The sequence below is a fragment of the Antedon mediterranea genome, chromosome 2 (assembly GCF_964355755.1).
Source record: "Antedon mediterranea chromosome 2, ecAntMedi1.1, whole genome shotgun sequence".
In the NCBI taxonomy this organism is placed as follows: domain Eukaryota; kingdom Metazoa; phylum Echinodermata; class Crinoidea; order Comatulida; family Antedonidae; genus Antedon; species Antedon mediterranea.
This window is the reverse complement of record NC_092671.1, coordinates 35732744-35754407: the sequence shown is the minus strand read 5'-3', so window position 1 is coordinate 35754407 and position 21664 is coordinate 35732744. Positions and strand designations below refer to the sequence as shown.

The 21664-nt window shown below is 33.0% G+C and overlaps 4 protein-coding genes across 5 annotated transcripts in view; all 4 read right to left on the bottom strand.

Annotated features, from left to right (window-relative positions):
- Positions 1-495: 495 nt before the first annotated feature.
- LOC140039867 (1,25-dihydroxyvitamin D(3) 24-hydroxylase, mitochondrial-like) lies at positions 496-5504 on the bottom strand. The gene is made up of 11 exons (XM_072085447.1): positions 5372-5504; positions 4676-4946; positions 4080-4279; positions 3753-3955; positions 3409-3609; positions 2992-3158; positions 2598-2764; positions 1552-1630; positions 1211-1367; positions 1077-1120; positions 496-820 (listed from the first exon to the last, which is right to left on the bottom strand). Exons 2-11 carry the CDS (start codon positions 4934-4936, stop codon positions 713-715), a joined length of 1587 nt encoding a protein of 528 aa, XP_071941548.1. The 5' UTR covers positions 4937-4946; positions 5372-5504; the 3' UTR covers positions 496-712.
- A 351-nt stretch (positions 5505-5855) lies between these two features.
- LOC140039866 (1,25-dihydroxyvitamin D(3) 24-hydroxylase, mitochondrial-like) lies at positions 5856-11553 on the bottom strand. Of its 2 annotated transcripts, XM_072085445.1 has the most exons (11): positions 11437-11553; positions 10419-10689; positions 9523-9722; positions 9158-9360; positions 8805-9005; positions 8382-8548; positions 7980-8146; positions 7288-7366; positions 6950-7106; positions 6816-6859; positions 5856-6562 (listed from the first exon to the last, which is right to left on the bottom strand). In XM_072085445.1, exons 2-11 carry the CDS (start codon positions 10683-10685, stop codon positions 6455-6457), a joined length of 1593 nt encoding a protein of 530 aa, XP_071941546.1. In that variant the 5' UTR covers positions 10686-10689; positions 11437-11553; the 3' UTR covers positions 5856-6454. The 2 variants fall into 2 exon arrangements, with proteins under 2 accessions (XP_071941546.1, XP_071941547.1); XM_072085446.1 differs by lacking the exons at positions 10419-10689; positions 11437-11553 and adding an exon at positions 10007-10063 and having other exon boundaries at positions 5857-6562.
- Positions 11554-12182: 629 nt separating this feature from the next.
- Positions 12183-15287, bottom strand: LOC140039423 (1,25-dihydroxyvitamin D(3) 24-hydroxylase, mitochondrial-like). The gene is made up of 9 exons (XM_072085024.1): positions 14980-15287; positions 14651-14853; positions 14329-14529; positions 13846-14012; positions 13521-13687; positions 13136-13214; positions 12822-12978; positions 12660-12703; positions 12183-12330 (listed from the first exon to the last, which is right to left on the bottom strand). Exons 1-9 carry the CDS (start codon positions 15144-15146, stop codon positions 12223-12225), a joined length of 1293 nt encoding a protein of 430 aa, XP_071941125.1. The 5' UTR covers positions 15147-15287; the 3' UTR covers positions 12183-12222.
- Positions 15288-18801: 3514 nt separating this feature from the next.
- Positions 18802-21664, bottom strand: part of LOC140040903 (DNA annealing helicase and endonuclease ZRANB3-like) — a 76900-nt gene continuing 74037 nt past the window's right edge. Inside the window, exons 13-18 of the mRNA XM_072087174.1 lie at positions 21119-21249; positions 20901-21027; positions 20195-20605; positions 19971-20077; positions 19676-19781; positions 18802-19427 (exon numbers count right to left, since the gene is read on the bottom strand). Coding sequence (XP_071943275.1) covers positions 19245-19427; positions 19676-19781; positions 19971-20077; positions 20195-20605; positions 20901-21027; positions 21119-21249 — 1065 coding nt within the window. The 3' untranslated portion in view covers positions 18802-19244. The remainder of the gene's footprint in view (positions 19428-19675; positions 19782-19970; positions 20078-20194; positions 20606-20900; positions 21028-21118; positions 21250-21664) is intronic.

Here is a 21664-nt window from a genome sequence, read left to right as displayed (position 1 = left end):
AAAATCAAAAATTAGTATTTTATGACGTCTGATAATTATTAAGAAAATTTAGAAGATTTATTGGGGGTAGCAAGGAAGAGGGAAATTTTACTTTCACCCTTCCCCGGGTAATAGAAACCCTTACACTTTCAATAGTGAATGTAATATTAATTGACTTAAGAATTACAAGCACAATCGCCTTAACCAATCAGAAAACACCATTTGTATTACGTCATACCTATTTAAGGTAATAATACTTCCATTAAACGGGTCTGAAAACCCCTTAGATCCTTTAAAAATTAACGTAATCAGTATCAGTATTTATTCATGCGTATAGACTTTTGGCACACTTTGAACCAATTCTGGCCCACTGTGCGGCGGCATTAAAAAAGTAAAGACCTATATTCTATATAGAATCTTTGGTATAAAATGTGTTCTATAATGTAGAATTTGCTTCAATAAACCAAGTATTACCCAAGTAATTAATTAATGTTTTAATTTATTAGACAAACATCACATCATATTATCACATTTACGTTTTACGTAAGCAATTACTAGACTTGGTCTAGTCTGTAATTTAAAGAATAATTTGGTACATAATCATTTTTAAAATTTAAATATTACATGAAAAATGAATGATAATAAACAATTTGTTACAAATGTTATTATCATCTGCTACGTCACTGTTATAGTTTTTTTTAGAAATCTCACAAGTTGGTCAAGTAATTTTTTTTTATGTCCTGTCTACAAACTTCAGATCGACAGGTTCTGCTGGAACAATTATGAGTTTGCTTTTCATTTCAACCTTTTTGGTCGGTACAACATCAAACTGTCGAATGATCTGCATTTTTGGAAAATAAAGTATAACTTTAGTAGATTTCGATTTTATAGGCCTATGAATTAATTTCAGAAACGACAATACCTCTGTTTAAGAACGTAATATTGTTATTTAAATGTTGATGAAAAAACTTAAATCTTATCACGTTTATAAAGAGAAAATTAAAAATAAAGTGGTTGCTCCCAAAAAAGAAAATAGATAGGCCTAAATAACGAGAAACCTTTTAATAAATACCGTGAAAAAGAAAAAAGTGACCTACCTCTGAAAGCAATAAATGCATTTCTTGCTCTGCAAATCTTCTTCCTAAATAATTAAAAATAACTTAATTATAAAACTCTTTCTTTTACGTGTCTTTCCTTTCTGGGAGTATGTTTTCTGGAATACGGTACTTACCAACGCACATTCTTGTACCGAATCCAAATGGAATCGAGGCAAATGGGTGTGATGTATTTCCCTCTGTTCGATCCCAACGTTCTGGCCGAAACTTCAACGGTTCTTCAAACGTCTTTGGATTTTTTACCATGGGAAAAAATTGAATTACAATTGTAGTCTAAAAGAAAGAAAGAGAATAAAATCAATTTAACGTCTTGATGACAAGACATGCAGTACTATTTTCGCGCCAAAATTGCACTACGTACTATACATTACAGTACTACAAAACTCATCAAACTATTCATTGAATGACGGAAAACAGTAAGGTTTTTACAAACGTTACATTGGCAGTAATGTTTTACCTTTGCTGGAACAAGATAGCCACCGAGTACAATATCACTATCAAGCTTTCTGGTTATAGAACTAGCAACTGGTACCAATCTGTTTAATACAAAAAAAATATTAAATATTGTCATACAAACGTTTAAAAGAGGGTAATCGTGTTTAGTTAAGACAGACAGCGTTGGGAGAAAATAAAACATGTTTAAAGTTCTCCCGACGACCTAAAAACTACGCTCGAGACGCCTCGTCTTGTCGGGACTAACCTCCGACAGCACCACCGACGAGTCAAGATTTTGTCAGGCCTCGTCGTAAGATGCTGCCCGAGTTGGTCAATAGCTCTAAAGGCAAAAACAGTAAAACAAATTAAACTTGTGACAGATCCGTCTGTATAAGACATCTTAACAAAATAAAATAAAATCATCATCACTTCGAAACCAGTCAGAGATTGTTAAGTGACTTTGCAACGGGAAACGTTCTTATAATCCATTGGTTTGTAAGATAACTTTTATATTATATCATAGCCAACAACATTTCCATCAACTTTACTTGGAAAAAATATTCCAAAGATACAATTTTCAATGTATTTCTTTACAACTTCGTCCTCGAATGGTGTAACGGTAGTCGTGTCGAGGACCAAGACAGTAACGATGGCACAAAATTATTCAATGTATAAAATATTATATTTATTCAATCAAAAGTATGATTATAAAACAATGTAAAAATGTAGTGATTCTGACTGATGTTATAGTCTCAAGAATCAATACCCGTCATTAATACAAAACATATATTTATTATTAAGGAGACAGGAATTATGACTAATTAAATGGTACCACATCCTGATTGACTTTCCTTCGAAGACCCACCTTAGGAATGTAGTGTTTCAAGTTAAGTAGGCATCGGGGAGAGTAAGGGGTGAATAGCCTGTGTGACTAATAGGGATTGGTCCCATCATGTTACAAATGGATACATAAAAACACACATTTTCTCGATAGAATATACTCGGTTTTTTTTTGGTTGATGTATAAATATTCCAATTTCACGATTCTATCATATAGGCTACACGTACCTCATAGATTCCTTTATAACCATTTTCGTATAAACCAACTTCGCCAAGTCTTCTTTAGTAATCTTTTTACTTACAGGCAATACTTCAAGTATCTCATCTCGTAGTTTTTGTTGACATTCAGGATTATGAGCTAAGAAATATAAAACCCACACAAGGGTGTACGACGTCTATAAGGAGAACATTAACATTTAAAAAAAATATCTAATATATAAACGTATTGGTAACTTAACAATAAAGAGACTGATTGCCAATACATGTTTTCGGATCTGCGTAGTTATTTTCAATTTAACCAACCAAAATAATGGCTATAATTATAATATGCATATACGTCACTGTGGAATAATGTATTTAATTAATTCGTTAACTAATTAAATATTAAAGATATAATTATCACCGTGTCAATTGCCGCTCCTATTAGCTCCGAAAGATTACCGAAAATTTCAGCACGTGTTAAATCACTACCAGAGATCAAAGCACCCAAGAACGTATTCGTTTCTAAATGTTCTCCTTTCTCTTTTGCCGACATCATCTCATTCACATGATGTTCGATCAAGTCCTTAGCTAAAAGGTGTCAAAAATGATTTCACAATATTAAAACTCTAGTTACAAAGAAACTGCCGGTAAAAAAAACAATAGACGGACTTATTTCACAAGAAGATATCCTCGGAGACGTGACAGCATGCCTATTAATAAAATTAGTTATGGATTGGCGAAATGTAGAACGAGGAACCACCATCATGCGTGTACGTAAAGGTAGTTGTTTCAATGTCACCGAAATTAAAGGTGTTTGCTCCTATCTAGGCCTACTTACTAACTGCGATAGTTGTATCCCAGCCTTCAACATGTCGTTTCCATGGCTTTGTATTTAAACGTTTATGCACATTAGTAAAGATGAACAAATCTAGTGTAGTTATAAACACGTCTTGAATGGCGTCTATAAACTTCTGTGACTGCTTGTCTAACTTCTCGGACAGTAGACCTAGACGTTTATCTAATAAAACTTTCACGGCTCCTAGACAAATACAGTAAAAATAAATCGTGAGTTATTGAATCGATAACCTACTTGTAAACCCATATAATTTTACGTGGTCTTTTACACTCTTCATGATCCAAAAAGACGTGTAATACGTTATAACATCTATCCAAATTTCTTACCTTCCATGGACCATTTAAATAGATCCTCTTCCAGGTCTGGGACAATATCATTCCGGTCTCCTTCTCCTATCTTGTTTCTCCTTAGGCGGGAAATCGTATCGTTAGTAATCTCCACCATGGCTGGGATGTATTGAGACATTTCTGCAGGTTTAAGAATATGCTTACCAATTGCTTGGCGATTTCTATGCCATTCTTTCCCATCGCTATAAAAAAAAAGTGTTACGTTAATGTTAGAATATACTTCATTTTCTAAATGGTAAAAGTAAAGAAAACATTTAACAAAAATAAAAGAAGAGATATCATTATATCTATTTTATTACAACTTACTGGAGAAACAGTCCTAATGGAATATTTCTTGTCACTCGGTAGTCTTTCCATGGTATAAGTGTCATTCGCTCTGGGTATTTACCTTCCGCCCGGAGCACCTTTTCTACTAAATTCGGATCCGATATTTCTACAATGTAGCTATTTCCTGCACCAAGATAATTCCGCAAAATTGGTCCATATTTATCGGCGTTTTCCTGACTCTAAACAAATTGAAATACTTGTATGAAAATATGTTCTCAATAAATAGTTATACAGTCAATGTATTATTCTATTTAAAGTGAATCTAGAACACATATGCTGTGATTCCCTCATACACTATAACTTTGCTGAGGACTGTAATTTCGAACTTCACCTAGCAAAAGGGGGAGTAAGGCCATCCAACTGGATAAGGATAATAAGGCATATTAGGCCTCTCTATCTATCTTTGGCTGTAGAAAAACCAGTTGTTTCCCATGCCGTCAAATCAGTTAGCATGGATGTTTAGAGAATAATGATTGTGGTTCACTAGATTATAGGCCTACTTATCTTGTTCCATGGCTTATGCATATTCTTAAGTTATTGTCAACTGTAACATTAGAAATTAATTAAAATATTACCATCAGGTCTGGTCTTGTAAACCAATCTTTTCGTCTGAGTTTTATCAAATCAACTATTAGTTGCCAAATATTTGAATTTCTTGTTGGAATTGCATCAAATGGCTTTACTGTTTCTTCTTGTTCTGCCGTCGTCTTAGTTGCGATAGCGGGTGCGTAGTATGGCCCATTTTCTAAGTTGATAGATCGTCGGATCAATATTGAATTCGTGTTGCTAGTTCTTGTTATATTGCACCGTGTGAGAATATTGGTGAATCGAAACATTGATATTCTTCTGTGGAAAAGAACGGAGTAGAATAATAAACGAAGCGTATAACAGTAAATTGGGAGAGGAGCAGAGGGATTCCCATTCAGGCTAGAGGGAAGACTTTATAACGTAGGGCATATATGCCTGATACTTTTAAACGGTTATAATTTTTTAATCAGTCACTTAGACAGTAAATTATATGGGTTTCCAACAATTATAGGGCCTATCTAGGCCTAATGTAGCGATATACACTACATAACAAGTAGGCCTACTAAATGTTTTGATTTTAAATAGGTTGGATGGGGCAAAGTTGGCATACTCTTTATCTGTCTAAAACTACAAAATAGCTTGGAAACAAACTGTGATGTGCCCAAATATGGTAGTGACATGACATCATCGTGTCCATATATGGGCACATCATATAAAGTTTGATAGACTAGGCAGAGCTTTACTCGTTTTTTGTTGTTGTATCTAAGCATAGTAAAGATTCTTGTACGGATGTTGTTGGAAGCTGCAGGATCAGCAAATATACCTTGCCTACACAACGGTAGTCTTCTATATCAAACAGGCCTACACCACCGCCACCACTGTCAAAACGTTAGAAAACGAAAAAAACAAAAAACATTCTTACCTTACTGAGCCTACAAAAGATTTGTAATATAAACATTACAATTAATGTATTGAATATTTCAATTGCTAGCTTCGATACTAACCTAGAACTGATTTACAGGCACAGGAACAACACAGGAATAAGTCTACGCGTATTAAGCCTTTATTATACTAAGGCCGATTTTATATTACAGTATAAGTATCAGGTAAAGAAATCCGCCATACTGCCTGTTTAAAGCGTCGCTAACAGACAATAGAACTAGCGACCTGTATAAAGGTTAAAGTTCTAGTAAAAGGTTTGTATTCCAAGCTTTGTAATTGGCCTGAATGTTATTTTTATTAAATCTATTTTATCAATACAACGTGAAGAAGAGTATCATCAAAAGTGAACTGAATTATAGATGACTCTGAATTAATTACTATTCATTATACCTTTCATTTCAGTTTCCATTCATAAAAAAAAAAATCAAAGACGGAAACATCTTTTTATACTAAATCAAACGTAGAATATCATTTTAAAATCATCGTAGTTCTGTAGTAGGTATTTACTTTTTGGGATTTTTATGTATACGGAAGCTACGGAAATAAACACACACACGTTGAAAATACTTACTTACTTATTTAATACATATCAGTGTGTAAATGTATATGATAATGGTGGATATCAGTTTTGTCAAACTTTGAAAACAAATCATTTTAACCTTCCAAAGCAAAGTCTGAGATGACGACATCTATTACTTCAAATAATCATTAAACTAATCAACTAAAACTGAAATTCCAAAAAATCAAATATAAAATATGTGCTTATAGTTACTGTTAAGTAGATAGTTTCGTGAACATTATGTTTAATCTCTAAACACGAAACAAACTTTTAAAGCTGAACATTGACAATTTTCTATTTCTTTTTGATCAAGTAGATTTCTTCTTTATGTCCTGTCAACAAACTTTAGATCGATTGGTTCAGCTGGAACAATCATAAGCTTGCTTTTCATTTCAACCGTTTTGGTCGGTACAACATCAAACTGTCGAATGATCTGCATTTTAAAGAAATAATGTATATCTAACAGTAATTTTCATTTTATAGTATATCAATTTCAGAAACGACAATGCCTCTTTTTAAGAATGTACAATTATTATTTGAATGTTGATAAAAAAACTAAATCTTATCACGTTTATAAAAAGGAAATTAAAATAAATGAAAATAGATAGGCCTATAGCGAGAAAGGTTTTTAAAAAAATAAATCGCATTGTTAATTAATATCGTGAAAAAAGAACAAAATTACCTACCTCTGAAAGCAATAAATGCATTTCTTGCTCTGCAAATCTTCTTCCTAAATAATTAAAAATAACTTAATTATAAAACTCTTTCTTTTACGTGTCTTTCCTTTCTGGGAGTATGTTTTCTGGAATACGGTACTTACCAACGCACATTCTTGTACCGAATCCAAATGGAATCGAGGCAAATGGGTGGGATGTATTTCCCTCTGTTCGATCCCAACGTTCTGGCCGAAACTTCAACGGTTCTTCAAACGTCTTTGCATTTTTTACCATGGGAAAAAATTGAATTGCAATTGTAGTCTAAAAGAAAGGAAGAGAATAAAATCAATTTAACGTCTTGATGACAAGACCTGCAGTACTATTTTCTCGCCAAAATGACTATATACTATAAATTACAGTACTATAAGAGTTCATCAAACTATTTATCGACTGAAGGAAAACAGTAAGGTTTATAACCGTTAAATTGGCAGTAATGTTTTACCTTCGCTGGAACAAGATAGCCATCGAGTACAATATCACTATCAAGCTTTCTGGTTATACCACTGATAACTGGTACCATTCTGTTGAACACGACAAAAATGTAAATATTGTCATACAAACAAACCTTCGCTTCAAAAAAAGTAATCGTGTTTAGTTAAGGCTAACTCAGACAGCGTCTCGACGACCTAAAAACTACGCTCGAGACGCCTCGTCTCTTCTTCGGGATTCACCTCAGACAGCACCACCGACGAGTCAAAACGTTTGTCGGGCCTCGTCGTATGATGTTGTCTGAGTTGGTCAATAGCTCTAAAGGCAAAACGGTAAAACAAATTAAACTTGTGACAGACCCGTCTGTATAAGACATCTTTACAAAATAAAGTAAAAGCATCATCACTTCGAAACCAGTCAGAGATTGTTAAGTGACTTTGCAACGGAAAACGTTGTACTATCTTATAATCCATTGGTTTGTAAGATAACTTTTATATATCATAGCCAACAACATTCCCATCAACTTTACTTGGAAAAATATTCCAAAGATACAATTTTCAATTTATTTTTTTTACAACTTCGTCTTCGAATGGATACATAAAAACACACATTTTCTCGATAGAATAAACTGTTTGTTTTTTTTTTGGTTGATGTCTAAATATTCCAATTTCACGATTCTGTCAAAGTTACGTAGGCTACACGCACCTCATAGATTCCTTTATAACCATTTTCGTATAAACCAACTTCGCCAAGTCTTCTTTAGTAATCTTCTTACTTTCTGGCAATACTTCAAGTATCTCATCTCGTAGTTTTTGTTGACATTCAGGATTATGAGCTAAGAAATATAATACCCACACAAGGGTGTACGACGTCTATAAAGAGAGAACATTAACATTAAAAAAATATCTAAAATATAAACGTATTGGTAAATAAATAAAGAGACTAATTGCCAATAATGTTTTCGGATCTGCTTTTTTTTTACAATTTAACCAACCATATGGCTTTAATTATAATTTGCATATACGTCCTATAAGTGAACTTGGTCACTGTGGAATAATTTAAATAATTCATTCGTTAACTAATTAATATTAAAGAAATAATTATCACCGTGTCAATTGCCGCTCCTATCAGCTCCGAAAGATTACCGAAAATTTCAGCACGTGTTAAATCACTACCAGAAATCAAAGCCCCCAAGAACGTATTCGTTTCTAACTGTTCTCCTTTCTCTTTCGCCGACATCATCTCATTCACATGATCTTCGATCAAGTTCTTGGCTAAAAGGTGCCAAAAATGATTTCACAATATTAAAATTCTAGTTACAAAGAAACTGCCAGTAAAAAAAAACCAGACGGACTTATTCCACAAGAAGATATCCTCGGAGACGTGACAGCATGCCTATTAATGAAATTAGTTATGGATTTGCCAAATGTAGAACGAGGAACCAACATCATGTTTGTGTGTACGTAAAGGTAGTTGTTTTAGTGTCACCGAAATTAAAGGTGTTTGCTCCTATCTAGTAGGCCTACTTACTAACTGCGATACTTGTATCCCATCCTTCAACATGTCGCTTCCATGGCTTTGTATTTAAACGCTTATGCACATTAGTAAAGATGAACAGATCTAGTGTAGTTATAAACACGTCTTGGATGGCGTCTATAAACCTCTGAGACTGCTTGTCAACCTTCTCGGACAGTAGACCTAGACGTTTATCTAATAAAACCTTCACGGCACCTAGACAAATACAGTAAAAATAAATCATGAGTTATTGAACATCGATAACCTACTTGTAAATATATAATTTTACGTGGTCTTTTACACTCTTCATTCTCCAAAAAGAAGTGTACAAATGGTAATACGTCATAACATCAGTCCAAATTGCTTACCTTCCAGTGACCATTTAAATAGATCCTCTTCCAGGTCTGGAACAATATCATTCCGGTCTCCTTCTGCTTTCTTGTTTCTCCTTAGGCGGGAAATCGTGTCGTTAGTAATATCCACCATGGCTGGGATGTATTGAGACATTCCTGCAGGTTTAAGAATATGTTTGCCGATTGCTTGACGATTTCTATGCCATTCTTTTCCATCGCTATAAAAAAAGTGTATTAATTGTCATCACTATTGTTTGATAGGTTTACGTCAATGTTAGAATATACTTCATTTTCTAAAAGGTAAAGAAAACGTTTATAACAAATATAAAGAAAACTTTAAAGAAAAAAAGAAATATCATTATATCTATTTTATTACTTACTGGAGGAACAGTCCTAATGGAATATTTCTTGTCACTCGGTAGTCTTTCCATGGTATAATTGCCATTCGCTCTGGGTATTTACCTTCCGCCCGGAGCACCTTTTCTACTAAATTCGGATCTGATATTTCTACAATGTAGTTATTTCCTGCACCAAGATAATTCCGCAAAATTGGTCCATATTTATCGGCGTTTTCCTGACTCTAAACAAATTGAAATACTAGTATGAAAATATGTTGATCAACGCTAAATTTATTTTAATTGTATAGGAGTATTTTAAATGGTGTAACACAGTAATACAAATTAATTAATTTTTTTATATATTCTGTATACTTTATATTCATTTTTAACTTGTATTAAGTTGTATGTTACAGGGATTGCGGACACAAATGTGTTATGGTGCTCTGTTGCTGTCGCAATCCCTGGACCGCTTGTTGTCGAATAAAGAAATGAAATGAAATGAAATGTTCTCAAGAAATAGTTATACCGTCAATGTATTATTCTATTTAAAGTGAATCTAAAACACATATGCTGTGATTCCTCATACACTCTAACTTTGCTGAGGTGACGAACTACATCCAGCAAAAGGTGGAGTAAGGCTTGAAAATGGTCTAGAATCACATCCAACTGTAAGGATAATGAGGCATTATTAGGCTTCTCTGTCTATCATTGGTTGAAGAAAAACCAATTGTTTCCCACGACAACATGCCGTCAAATCAGTTGTCATGGATGTTTAGAGAATGATGATGAAAAAACGAAATCAGCGGTTCATCCAAGTCCGTAAGTTCCTGCAACCGTTTCTTCGACTAGATTATAGGCCTACTTATCCTGTTCCATGGCTTATGCATATTCTTAAGTTATTGTCAACTGTAACGTTAGAAATTAATTAAAATATTTACCATCAGGTCTGGTCTTGTAAACCAACCTTTTCGTCTGAGTTTAATCAAATCAACTATCAGTTGCCAAATATTTGAATTTCTTGTTGGAATTGCATCAAATGGCTTTACTGTTTCTTCTTGTTCTGCTGTCGCCTTAGTTGCGATCGCGGGTGCGTTGTATGGCTCATTTCCTAAGTTTATAGATCGTCGGATCAATATTGCACTCGTGTTGCTAGTTCGTGTTGTATTGCATCGTGTCAGAATATTGGTGAATCGAAACATTGACATTTTTCTTTGGAAAAGAACGGAATAGAATAATAAACGAAGCGTATGTCAGACAGTAAATGGTAAATGGGGAGAGGAAGGGGAGAGGAGAGAGGCGGGATTTACATTCTGTCTATGCAAATTGTCAATTAAGACAACCCTTCAGACTGGAGGGGTAGTTAACAGAGACTAACATAAGGCATATGCCTAATACTTCGTACGGTCATTAATTTTGAAATCGGTCACTTAGTCAGTAAAGTATGGGTTTCCAAAACAAAACAAAATCGATAGAGAATACCGAACAAGTAGGCCTACTAAATGTTTTGATTTTAAATAGGTTGGATGGGGCAAGGTTGGCCAACTCTGTCTATACTTATCAAACTAGCTTGACAACAAATGTGTGATATATACCCAAATATGGTAGTGACATGACATCATCGTGTCCATATATGGGCACATTATATAAAGTTTGATATAGTCTAGGCAGATCTTTGTTTTTTTTTTTTTTATTTTTAGGAAACTAAACATATTATATAGTATAGATTCTTGTACGAATGTTGGAAGCTGCCTGAGAAGCACATAAATAGGCCTACCAAACAGTACACAACGGCTATAGTTCTATACCAAATAGTAGGCCTACACCACAACTGCGCTGCTAGAACGTTGGAAAACGAATAAGAAAAACATTCTTACCTTACTGAGCCTACAAAAGGTTTGTAATATAAAAATCACAATTAATGTATTGAATATTTGAATGACTAGCATCGATACTAACCTCGACTTAAGTTGAACTGATTTACAGACAGGAACAACGTACTAAGCCTACGCTTATTAAGGTTTTATTATATATACTAAGGCCGATTTTATATATAAGTTCAGTAAACAAATCCGCCATACTGCCTGTTTAATAAGTAACTAATAGACAATAGAACTAGCGACCTGTATAAAGGTTAAAGTTCTAGTAAAAAGTTTGTATTCCATGCTTTGTAATTGGCCTGGATGTTATGTTCAATCTATTTTTTCAATTCAACGTAAAGATTATCAACAAAAGTCAACTGAATCATATTAGATTACTCTGAATTAATTATTGTTAATTATACCTTTCATTTTCAGTTTCCATTAATTCATTAAAAAAAACTAAATGGAACGTAGAATATGGCTTTAAAATCATCTTAGAATCCTATCTGTAGTAAAGTATTTATTTTGTTGGGTTTTTATGTATCTGTATACAAAGTATTTAGTACCACGTTGGAAATACTTACTTAGTTAATACATATAAGTATGTAAATGTATAATGATAATGGATATCAGTTTTGTCAAAAAACTTAGAAAACAAATAATTTTAACCTTCCAAAGCAAAATATGAGATGACGAAAAATCATCATTTTAAAAATCAACTAAGACTGAAATTCCAACAAAATCAAATATATAATATGTGCTAGTTACTGTTATTGAAAGTAGGTGGTTTCGTGAACATTATGTTTACACACGAAACAAACTGTTAAAGCTGAAAACAACATTGACAATTTTCTATTTCTTTTTGATCAAGTAGATTTCTTCTTTATGTCCTGTCTACAAACTTCAGATCGATTGGTTCAGCTGGAACAATCATGAGTTTGCTTTTCATTTCAACCTTTTTGGTCGGTACAACATCAAACTGTCGAATGATCTGCATTTTTGGAAAATAATTTGTCAAATTGAAGTAAGACTTTTATTTAGAAACGACAGTTTAAATAATATAGTAATATATAAAAGTATGTTATTACACAGAAACTTGTAAAGATCAAATAATAGGCATTAATGACAATATTAGGCTATATAGATTCATGTTGAAGATAAGTACCTTGATGTGATCAAATTCAGGAATAAAGAAAAGTTTAAAAAAAGTAGTTACACCAGAATGTACTGTTATCAATTATTAAAATAAATCAAAATGGACATCATGGTCATCTTTGTTCTAAAGGTATTTTAACATGACCTTGTGTACATGTTACTTACCTCCGAAAGCAATAAATGCATTTCTTGTTCTGCGAATCTTCTTCCTGAAATAATAACCATCTTAAAAACTTTGGTTTAATTAATAAATAGACCTACTCTTCCTCCTTCGTGTATTTTACTTTTATTATATGTATGCTTCTTGGAATACGTTGGGTTACTTACCTACGCACATTCTTGTGCCGAATCCAAAAGGAATCGAGGCAAATGGATGGGATTTATTTCCCGCTGATCGATCCCACCGTTCTGGGCGAAACTTTAACGGTTCTTCAAACGTCTTCGGATCTTTTACCATTGGAAAAAATTGAATTACAATTGTAGTCTAGAAGAAAGATGGAGCACAAAACCAATTCATTATATCTTAAGAAAATATTGATTCGTAGCATAATTGAATTAGTAGGCCTACATAATAGTTCATTAAACTGGCAGAAAATAGAAGGTTTACAAACATAATTAGTAAAATGTTGAAAGGAATCTACCTTTGCTGGAACAAGATAGCCACCGAGTACAATGTCACTATCAAGTTTTCTGGTTATACCACTGATAACTGGTACCATTCTGTTGAACACGACAAAAATGATCAATACATAATATGTATTATTATATTATACTAAAATTATCATACGATCTTGTCAAACTAACAAATAGAATAACATAGCTATGCTTGGAAATACATGTACAAAACGTAAAGAGGAATTGGCCCACAAAGGAAAAAAATTGACCATAAGCAACAAACAGAACCATCAGTATATATAGAGCCAATATACTATAAATTACGTTAGTATTACATTAGTTAGTATTACTATTTAAATCTATTTTCTATAACCAGTTTTCTATGACGGTGACTTTGGGAATTACTTATACCTCATAGATTCCTTTATAACCATTTTCATATAAACTAACTTCGCCAAGTCTTCTTTAGTAATCTTCTTACTTTCTGGCAATACTTCAAGTATCTCATCTCGTAGTTTTTGTTGACTTTCAGGATTATGAGCTAAGAAATATAATACCCACACAAGAGTGTACGACGTCTATAAAGAGAACATGTCTAATGGACGTCATGTGGAAGTTAACTAAATATTTTCTGTAACGTAAGTGTTGTACAACTCCCATAGGTTGGACTTGGTCATTGCGAAATATTGGAAGCTCCGAATTCATTTCATTTATTCAATAGTAAGGAATTCTTTACCGTGTCAATTGCCGCTCCTATCAGCTCCGAAAGATTACCGAAAATTTCAGCACGTGTTAAATCGCTACCAGAGATCAAAGCCCCCAAGAACGTATTCGTTTCTAATTGTTCTCCTTTCTCTTTTGCTGACATCATTTCATTTACACGATCTTCGATCATGTTTTTGGCTGGAATGTGTAAAACAAAACTGTTATGATTATTTCAAAAGATTAAAACTCTGTGTAGAAACTGACCCTAAAAACATATTTCCACAAGATGATATTAAACCAGTATTATCTCAAAAGATATCTGAAAAGAGGTACTGTACATACTGTGAAGGGAGGAATCAAAGGCTACAGTTGAGAGCATAACATACTCAGTATTGAACATGCCATGTCCTGGTCGTTGGAATAGCACTGCCAGGAATCTCATTTTTGTGCACAGGTATTTGTTATGGTGGCACAGAAATGGTGTGTTTACTCCAGTAAACATGGGCCTACTTACTAACTGAGATAGTTGTATTCCAGCCATCAACATGTCGCTTCCATGACTTTGTGTTTAAACGTTTATGCAAATTGGTAAAGATGAACAGATCGAGTGTGGTTATAAACACGTCTTGAATGGCGTCTATAAACTTCTGTGACTGCTTGTCTACCTTCTCGGACAGTAGACCTAGACGTTTATCTAATAAAACCTTCACGGCTCCTAGACAAATAGAGTATAAATATATCGTAAATTATTGAATAAGATGTTAGATGGTCAATATAATGTGTACAAATGTAATCATATCAGTACAAATGTAATCATATCAGTCCAAATTGCTTACCTTCCAGAGACCATTTAAAAAGATCCTCTTCCAAGTCAGGGACAATATCTTTCTGATCTCCTTCTGCTATCTTGTTTCTCCTTAGGCGAGAAATCGTATCCTTAGTAATCTCCACCATGGCTGGGATGTATTGAGACATTTCTGCAGGTTTAAGAATATGCTTACCGATTGCTTGACGACTCTTATGCCATTCTTTTCCATCTCTATTAAAAAAGGGATAATTAATTTTTCATTTTCATCATTATTATCTAAAAAAAAAATAATATAATATATAGCATAAAGAATGATAAGAAGAAGATAAGAAGAGCTATGTTATGGTTAAAACTTACTGGAGAAACAGTCCTAATGGAATATTTCTTGTCACTCGATAGTCTTTCCATGGCAGAATTATTATTCGTTCTGGGTATTTACCTTCCGTCCTGAGCACCTTCTCTACTAAATTCGGATCTGATATCTGTACACTGTAATTATTTCCCACACCAAGATAATTGCGCATAATTGGCCCGTATCTCTTGGCATTGTCTTGACTCTATAAAGCAAAATGAAATAGGCCTAAGTATTAAGATAATGTTTTCACAAAGATACCCATCCACAGTCAATTTCAAGAGTAATTATAGCTAAAGAGAATCAATTACACTCATAGTCATAGTCCTTGATTACATATTACTGTTGTAGGACAGTCCCAACGCTGCCGACTGAAAGTTCGAACCGCACCCCGAACCGCACTCAGCAAGAGGGTTGGAGAAAGGAGGAGTAAAACATATTGAAAAGTGGCATATTAAAATCAAATCATACTGAATAGCATAGAGTGCGCTACCATGGGCCAATACTTGATTGTGGTAAACCATTTAATCTTTACTAAATTCAGATGTTTACATTTAGAGCAAACACTGGTGATGAATAAGAAAAATAATAAATTGACTAACTAAACAGTGGTTCCAATAAATTCCCAAGTTTTTGCGACTGGATTATCGTTATCGTGTTTTGTGGCTTATGTAAGTTCTTATTAACGATGTATTGTCCCAAAACAATTTTAAATTTAAGATTAATAAAATCAGACTTTGATTAGGCCATATTTTAGTATTAACAAAGTTAATCACTAGGAAAAAATAGGAAAAAACCCCTGGAAAAATAATTTTTTCACTTACAAAATGACAAAAACATGTTGTTGACTAATGTTTTCCTTTAAATTACAGTTTTTCGGGTAAATTATTTTTTTGTAATCAAATTTGTGGTCAAAGTGAATAAATATTATGTGACATTAAAATGGCATATTCAACAAAAAAATGTAAACAATATTCTTGTCAGGGGCAATATATCTCAAGTCTATTAAAAATAATAGACATTAATTAAAAAATATCAATTACAATTAGATCTGGTCTTGTAAACCATCCTTTTCGTTTAAGCTTAATCAAATCAACTATCAGTTGCCAAGTATTGGAATTTCTTGTTGGAATTGCATCAAATGGCTTGACGTTTTCTTCTTGTTTTGCTGTCGTCCTATTTGCGATCGCGGGTGCGTAGTATGGCCCATTTCCTAAGTTGATAGCCCGTCTGATTAATATTGCACTAGTGTTGTTAGTTCTGGTTATATTGCACCGTGTGAGAATGGTATATCGTAGTGTCGACATCGTTCTGAAAAAGAAAATGGAATATCGTGGGAAAACCATAACAAAGGACACATACAAAATAGACGCGATTCTCGATTAGGTAAATGAATGCAAATCAGAATAATGTTTTGGATTTAACCAATTTTCAACCCTTCTACCTGGCTATGAACCGTACATATTAGACTACAGAGCTAGCCACTAGGCTACTATAAACATGTTAATGTTAAAATAAAAATAGGTCTGATAACTTACAATTTATTTTAGCGTCCTTAGCTTCGTTCAGACAATTATCTAGATTAATCAAACACGACAATATTGACTGACCTACAACATCTATAAATATTCATAAACGTAAATTTAATACACTATTTGATTGATCTGTTGTTTTATTATTATGGTAATTAATATAAAAATATATACATACATATGTAGGCCTATATTTGGTCACACGAAGTTACAAAAAAAATATCATCTTTTATGGGAAATTATGAAATACATTTTCTAGATTAGGCATATATTGTAGGTGTAATTAAACCAACTACAGTAGGCCTATATGCCATTTTAGTGTAACAAGTAGACAAGTTACCAGGTAAAACGTTGGAAGACAAAATATAATGAATGTTTCTATATTGAGCTTTAAAAGAGTTGAGATATCAAACGAAAAATCTGTTTTGTAGGCCTCACTATTGTAACTAAATATATTTACTAGTCATAGTCATATATACTTTATTGTCCATTTAAAAAACAGAAATGTGATTTGAAAACTGGCAAAATACAAAAATATAAAATACAATTTACAAAAACACACACAAAAAGTTAAGAGGCTAAAAATTGTTAAAATTAGATAAAAATTATCGGTTACATTTTACCTTTGTACTCTGAAGTTATATAAGTGTATAGCATTAGGTACAAACGAGCACCTAAACCGTTTTGTTTTGGTATTAAGTGCACGTAGTCTTATGCCAGAATTCATGAGAGCAAATTGTTTGTGAAGAGGATGTGTTTCATCATCAATGATACTTTTTACTTTTTTTAACACATTTTCTTTATACAAGGATTCAACATCAGGTAAGTGCTCTCCTACTAGTCTAATTGCTCTATTTCCTATTCGATTAAGTTTAATTTTATCTTTTTGCATTGTATTACCATAAAAACAAACATTACAAAAAAGTATTACACTGAGAATTACAGAGTTATAAAACAATTTAAGTATAGTTTTGTCAATTTGTAGGTACTTCATTTTTCTTAAAATAAACATCCTTTGGTTGGCTTTGCATGTGGCTTTATTTACATTATTTATCCAATTTAGCTTATTGTCAATTATATAACCCAGATATTTGTACTCATTTACTACTTCAATCTCATTTTCATTTATAATAAGAGGTTCTAAGGGTTCTTTAATTTTCCTAAAATCAATTTGCATTTCTTTTGTTTTCTTTATGTTTAGTTTCAGGTTGTTATTGCAGCACCAGTGATAAAAATCACATCCTAGTTGTCTATAGCTTGTTTCATCATTGCCAGTAATGTATCCAGTGATGACTGTGTCATCTGCATATTTTACTATACAACATTCATTTGAATTGGCTCTGAAACTGCTGGTGAACAGTGAAAACAACATTGGGGAGATAACAGACCCTTGTGGCGTGCCAATGCTAACAGTTCTTTTATCAGATAAAATACCGTTTAGTTTAACATACTGGAACCTTTTTGTTAAGAAATTATATATCCATGAAGTCAATGTGTCGTTTACGTTCATTTCTTTAAGTTTGCGTACTAATGAACCAGGTTCAACGGTATTAAAAGCACTAGAAAAATCTATATACAAACATCTTACATATGATTTAGGCACATCTAAATGTTGGTAAATATTATGTAAGTGGAAGAGCACAGCATCTTCAACACTTCTATTACTCTGATAGGCAAATTGGAGAGGATCGAGAAACAATTTGGTCTGATCAAGCAACTGCCTACTATACCATGCCCATAGTATGCAGGAACATTAATTAGGCCTATTTGTATACCTCGTCTAAAAACTGATTTACGGAACGATACAGGCCTGCAGATTCATAATACGTTTTCTGATCATGTTCACAGTACACAAAAAATCCGTCAGCACAAAGGTTAAAGTTGTGAGTGTATGTTTTCAAGCATCGAATTTTTCCATACTTGGAAATCGGCGTTTGTAGCCTATTTCAAATCTTTACAAAATTACAATTTATAAATACAGTACCTATGTATCTGTATTTTTTCCTTTTACGACTACATCACGTAGAGAAGTTGATTTTTATTTGATTGACCATCTTTAGAGAGGATCACCCGTGCAGGTTTTCATTTAAAAAGAACTGAGCTAAAAATTATATTTATTGCATACACAATATGCTCAGGATTACTCACAATAACGTCAGTAGGCATAGGCCTTTACTTTTATTAAAAACACAACTGGAACATGACAAAACAACATACATATCTTCTAATAAATGAAATGTAAAACATCGCATTGAAATTTATATATAATTCAGTACTTATGTACAGTATGTTCGTATAAAAATGTTAGAAAATGAAAGAAATATTTAAAATTGCTGGTGACAGCAATTTTACAAGCTTTACAGTTTTTACATTCAAACTACAAACTTGTTTAAAATCATGCTTTACAATATTTTCTTATATTGTCACAGTAGGCCTACAAGATCTCCTAATTTAAACAATCACTATAAAACAACCAGCTGATAATAACGGTAGTGAATGCTGTTTTGGGTGTCGTTACACTCGCGTTTGAACCTCACGAATGATGTTTTATGGCCATGGCCACCTAAAAACACAGTGTGAACAGGGAAGAGTTTACTCTTGTGTGAACAAGGCTGTTAATAAATAGCCTTGATGTGTACTGTTTTTATTATAAAATATCGATTAATTATTTAATATTAATATACTGTAAATATTGATATGCAGGTTGATTATTTATCATAGCATTACTACTACATTATTTATATTGGTTTAAAAAAGCTTGATATATCTCTCATTCCTGAAGTTTTTCTAGCTGTTGAACGATCTCGGATCTGATTGGCTGTCACAGACAGGTGACACATGACACACAAAGTTCTAAAGTTGTCCAATGAGCAAAGACCGCCACCATCGGCAACCGCAATAATGTGATCAGCATGCCAAAACTAAAAGTAAAGAAACGCATGTGTAGTGTTGTATTAAATGTCAGCTGTACCAAAACTAGACATCTCTTGGTTTGAACAAAATGTCATTCCTGCTAAAAGTCTGATTTTAAAATGAACTTTGAATGCAGAAGAAACTTGATCCAAATCCAAACAGAAGTGCTCGATATATAAGGTAGAGCATATAAATGAACATTTATTTATCTATAAATGTATAGTACAAAATAAAATATATTATTAAAATCACTTACCTGTCCTTCAGAAGGAGACTTGATTATCTTATTTAATTCAGCAACTGATAAACTGGAATACTTACTAACTTCTAAAAATTCCTTACGTTTACTTTTTGGTAAATTTCTGGAAAAAATTATTATTTCTACCAATGATAATGTGTAATATTTTATTTTAATTTAACTAGTGGAGTCAGTGAGTGGAGTCAGTGAGGGAGCACAATGAAAAAAAGATTTTCTTGAATGGAGAAATTAAGAAATTATGGTTTTTCTTTACAAAATATTTCACACAATACTCAACAAAGTTTATAATAACCTTATTTGTACGAACAACTGATGGGTATCTAGTCCACAAATCTGGCAAATTCCATGTTCCAACTGAAACAATTGTTGTCGAATGTATGAACTACTCTTCCCTTGCATCTAAAACAAGAAAAGAAAGACAAATGTACCTCATGACTTGACAAGTATAATGCCATCTGGGGTGGTCATGTAATTTGGGGTCTAATAATAACGCAGCAAACATCTTTTTCAAATTACCTTATGCTCATCCTTGCACTTCTCTGAGCAATATCGTCTATCCCAGGCTGCTGAATGGCTACTTTCTTTGGTCACCTGACATAGTTGATTGCAAAATATACAAAGAGCACAGCCTTTCGAATCAACAGCTTGAAGGTACAATCCTCTGTTAGGACTGCTTCCTGAAGTAACTGGTGACTTGGAACTTTTTGCTGGTGATATGAAACTTTTTGGTGGCGATTTCATGCAATCTTCAGTTGGCGATCTTAAGCTAGAAGATGATTCTTGTAATGATGTACTAGCTATGGAAGAATCTACTGATATTGTTGTTGCTATATTTTTTCTTTTAGATAAGTTGAAAGGCTTCGATATGATTCTTAGGCTACCTCCGATTTCATTAGCCTTTGTGAGTGCAGAATTTGCTAGGTCATCCTGTCAAGAAATAATTATTGAGAATTGCTTTTTTTTTTACAATAACATTTCTAAAAGAAGCATTATTTCAAAATCAATGGGGTTTTATAACAGTAAACTCCAGATGTATGGCACTACTAATGAATCCTGGTAGTGACGGAACAAAGCAAAACAAATCACTGTCAACAGACCCAACTGGAAATTGTCACTGCAGCCTTATGTGCCACAAGGCCAAAGAGGTGGGGTAGGTATGAATCTGTTGAAAGAATGTGGAAGGGTTGTAAAATTACCTATTCAATCAATGACTCATACTTACTTTGGTAATAAAACGTTTTGTACTAGGATTTTGTTTTCTTTTCTTTTTTATATCAAGGAATATCTGTTCAGGATTGATAAATATTTGACCAAGTTTGGAGACTTGTTTCTTTTGAGGTAATGTCAACCTGATAAAAAAAAGATTTAAGATTAACACATGGACATTTCATAATCTGGTTTGCTTGACAAAACAAAGACATGAAACGATATTGTATGTACCTGTTCCATTGCCTGACAAATCTTTGCACTATTTTGAAACTGGATGGATGTTGAAGAACTTCGGGCAATAATTCTAAGTTCTTGATATGAACATCAATTGAGAAGAAACTAGTTTGCAAAAACTCACCATCCTACAGAAGAAATATTTCTTTCTTTATTTCTGGAAATTATTTGATTACACAAAGGAAAATTATCCATAGCTAAATCATATTGGTGGGGACTTTTTTAATTTCATTTTCATGTGTGTTCAGTTGCTAATGTGTTAGCAAATACAGTTTTAATTCATTATCAAAATGTATTCAACCTTTATTGAAGATTCAACTTATGCTTTCAATTTCAATTTGTAAATGAATTCTTTTCGGGGCAAACAAAAAAATAATATATTAGGCAACTGCAAAGAACTTACTTATGTTTGATTAAAGTGAATCTCAAGGTAAACATAAATAAAATATAATCAGCATGGAATAATATTAATATATTTGTTATGGATTGTATTTATTTGAAGGAGTACAATTTGATGTAAAGTGAAAATCAAATATTTTTGTA

Excerpts from the sequence above, each read along its gene's own strand:
- LOC140039867 (XM_072085447.1), bottom strand. The coding sequence starts at position 4,936 with ATGTTTCGATTCACCAATATTCTCACACGGTGCAATATAACAAGAACT. Across the intron at positions 1,368-1,551 it reads GCTATCTTGTTCCAGCAAAG|ACTACAATTGTAATTCAATT; the intron begins GTAAAACATTAC and ends TCTTTCTTTTAG. Across the intron at positions 1,121-1,210 it reads CGGTACAAGAATGTGCGTTG|GAAGAAGATTTGCAGAGCAA; the intron begins GTAAGTACCGTA and ends TTAATTATTTAG.
- LOC140039866 (XM_072085445.1), bottom strand. The coding sequence starts at position 10,685 with ATGTCAATGTTTCGATTCACCAATATTCTGACACGATGCAATACAACA. Across the intron at positions 9,361-9,522 it reads CCATTAGGACTGTTCCTCCA|CGATGGAAAAGAATGGCATA; the intron begins GTAAGTAATAAA and ends CTTTTTTTATAG. Across the intron at positions 6,563-6,815 it reads TGCATTTATTGCTTTCAGAG|ATCATTCGACAGTTTGATGT; the intron begins GTAGGTAATTTT and ends TTTAAAATGCAG.
- LOC140039423 (XM_072085024.1), bottom strand. The coding sequence starts at position 15,146 with ATGCGCAATTATCTTGGTGTGGGAAATAATTACAGTGTACAGATATCA. Across the intron at positions 13,688-13,845 it reads TAGGAGCGGCAATTGACACG|ACGTCGTACACTCTTGTGTG; the intron begins GTAAAGAATTCC and ends TTCTCTTTATAG. Across the intron at positions 13,215-13,520 it reads GTTATAAAGGAATCTATGAG|AATGGTACCAGTTATCAGTG; the intron begins GTATAAGTAATT and ends CGTGTTCAACAG.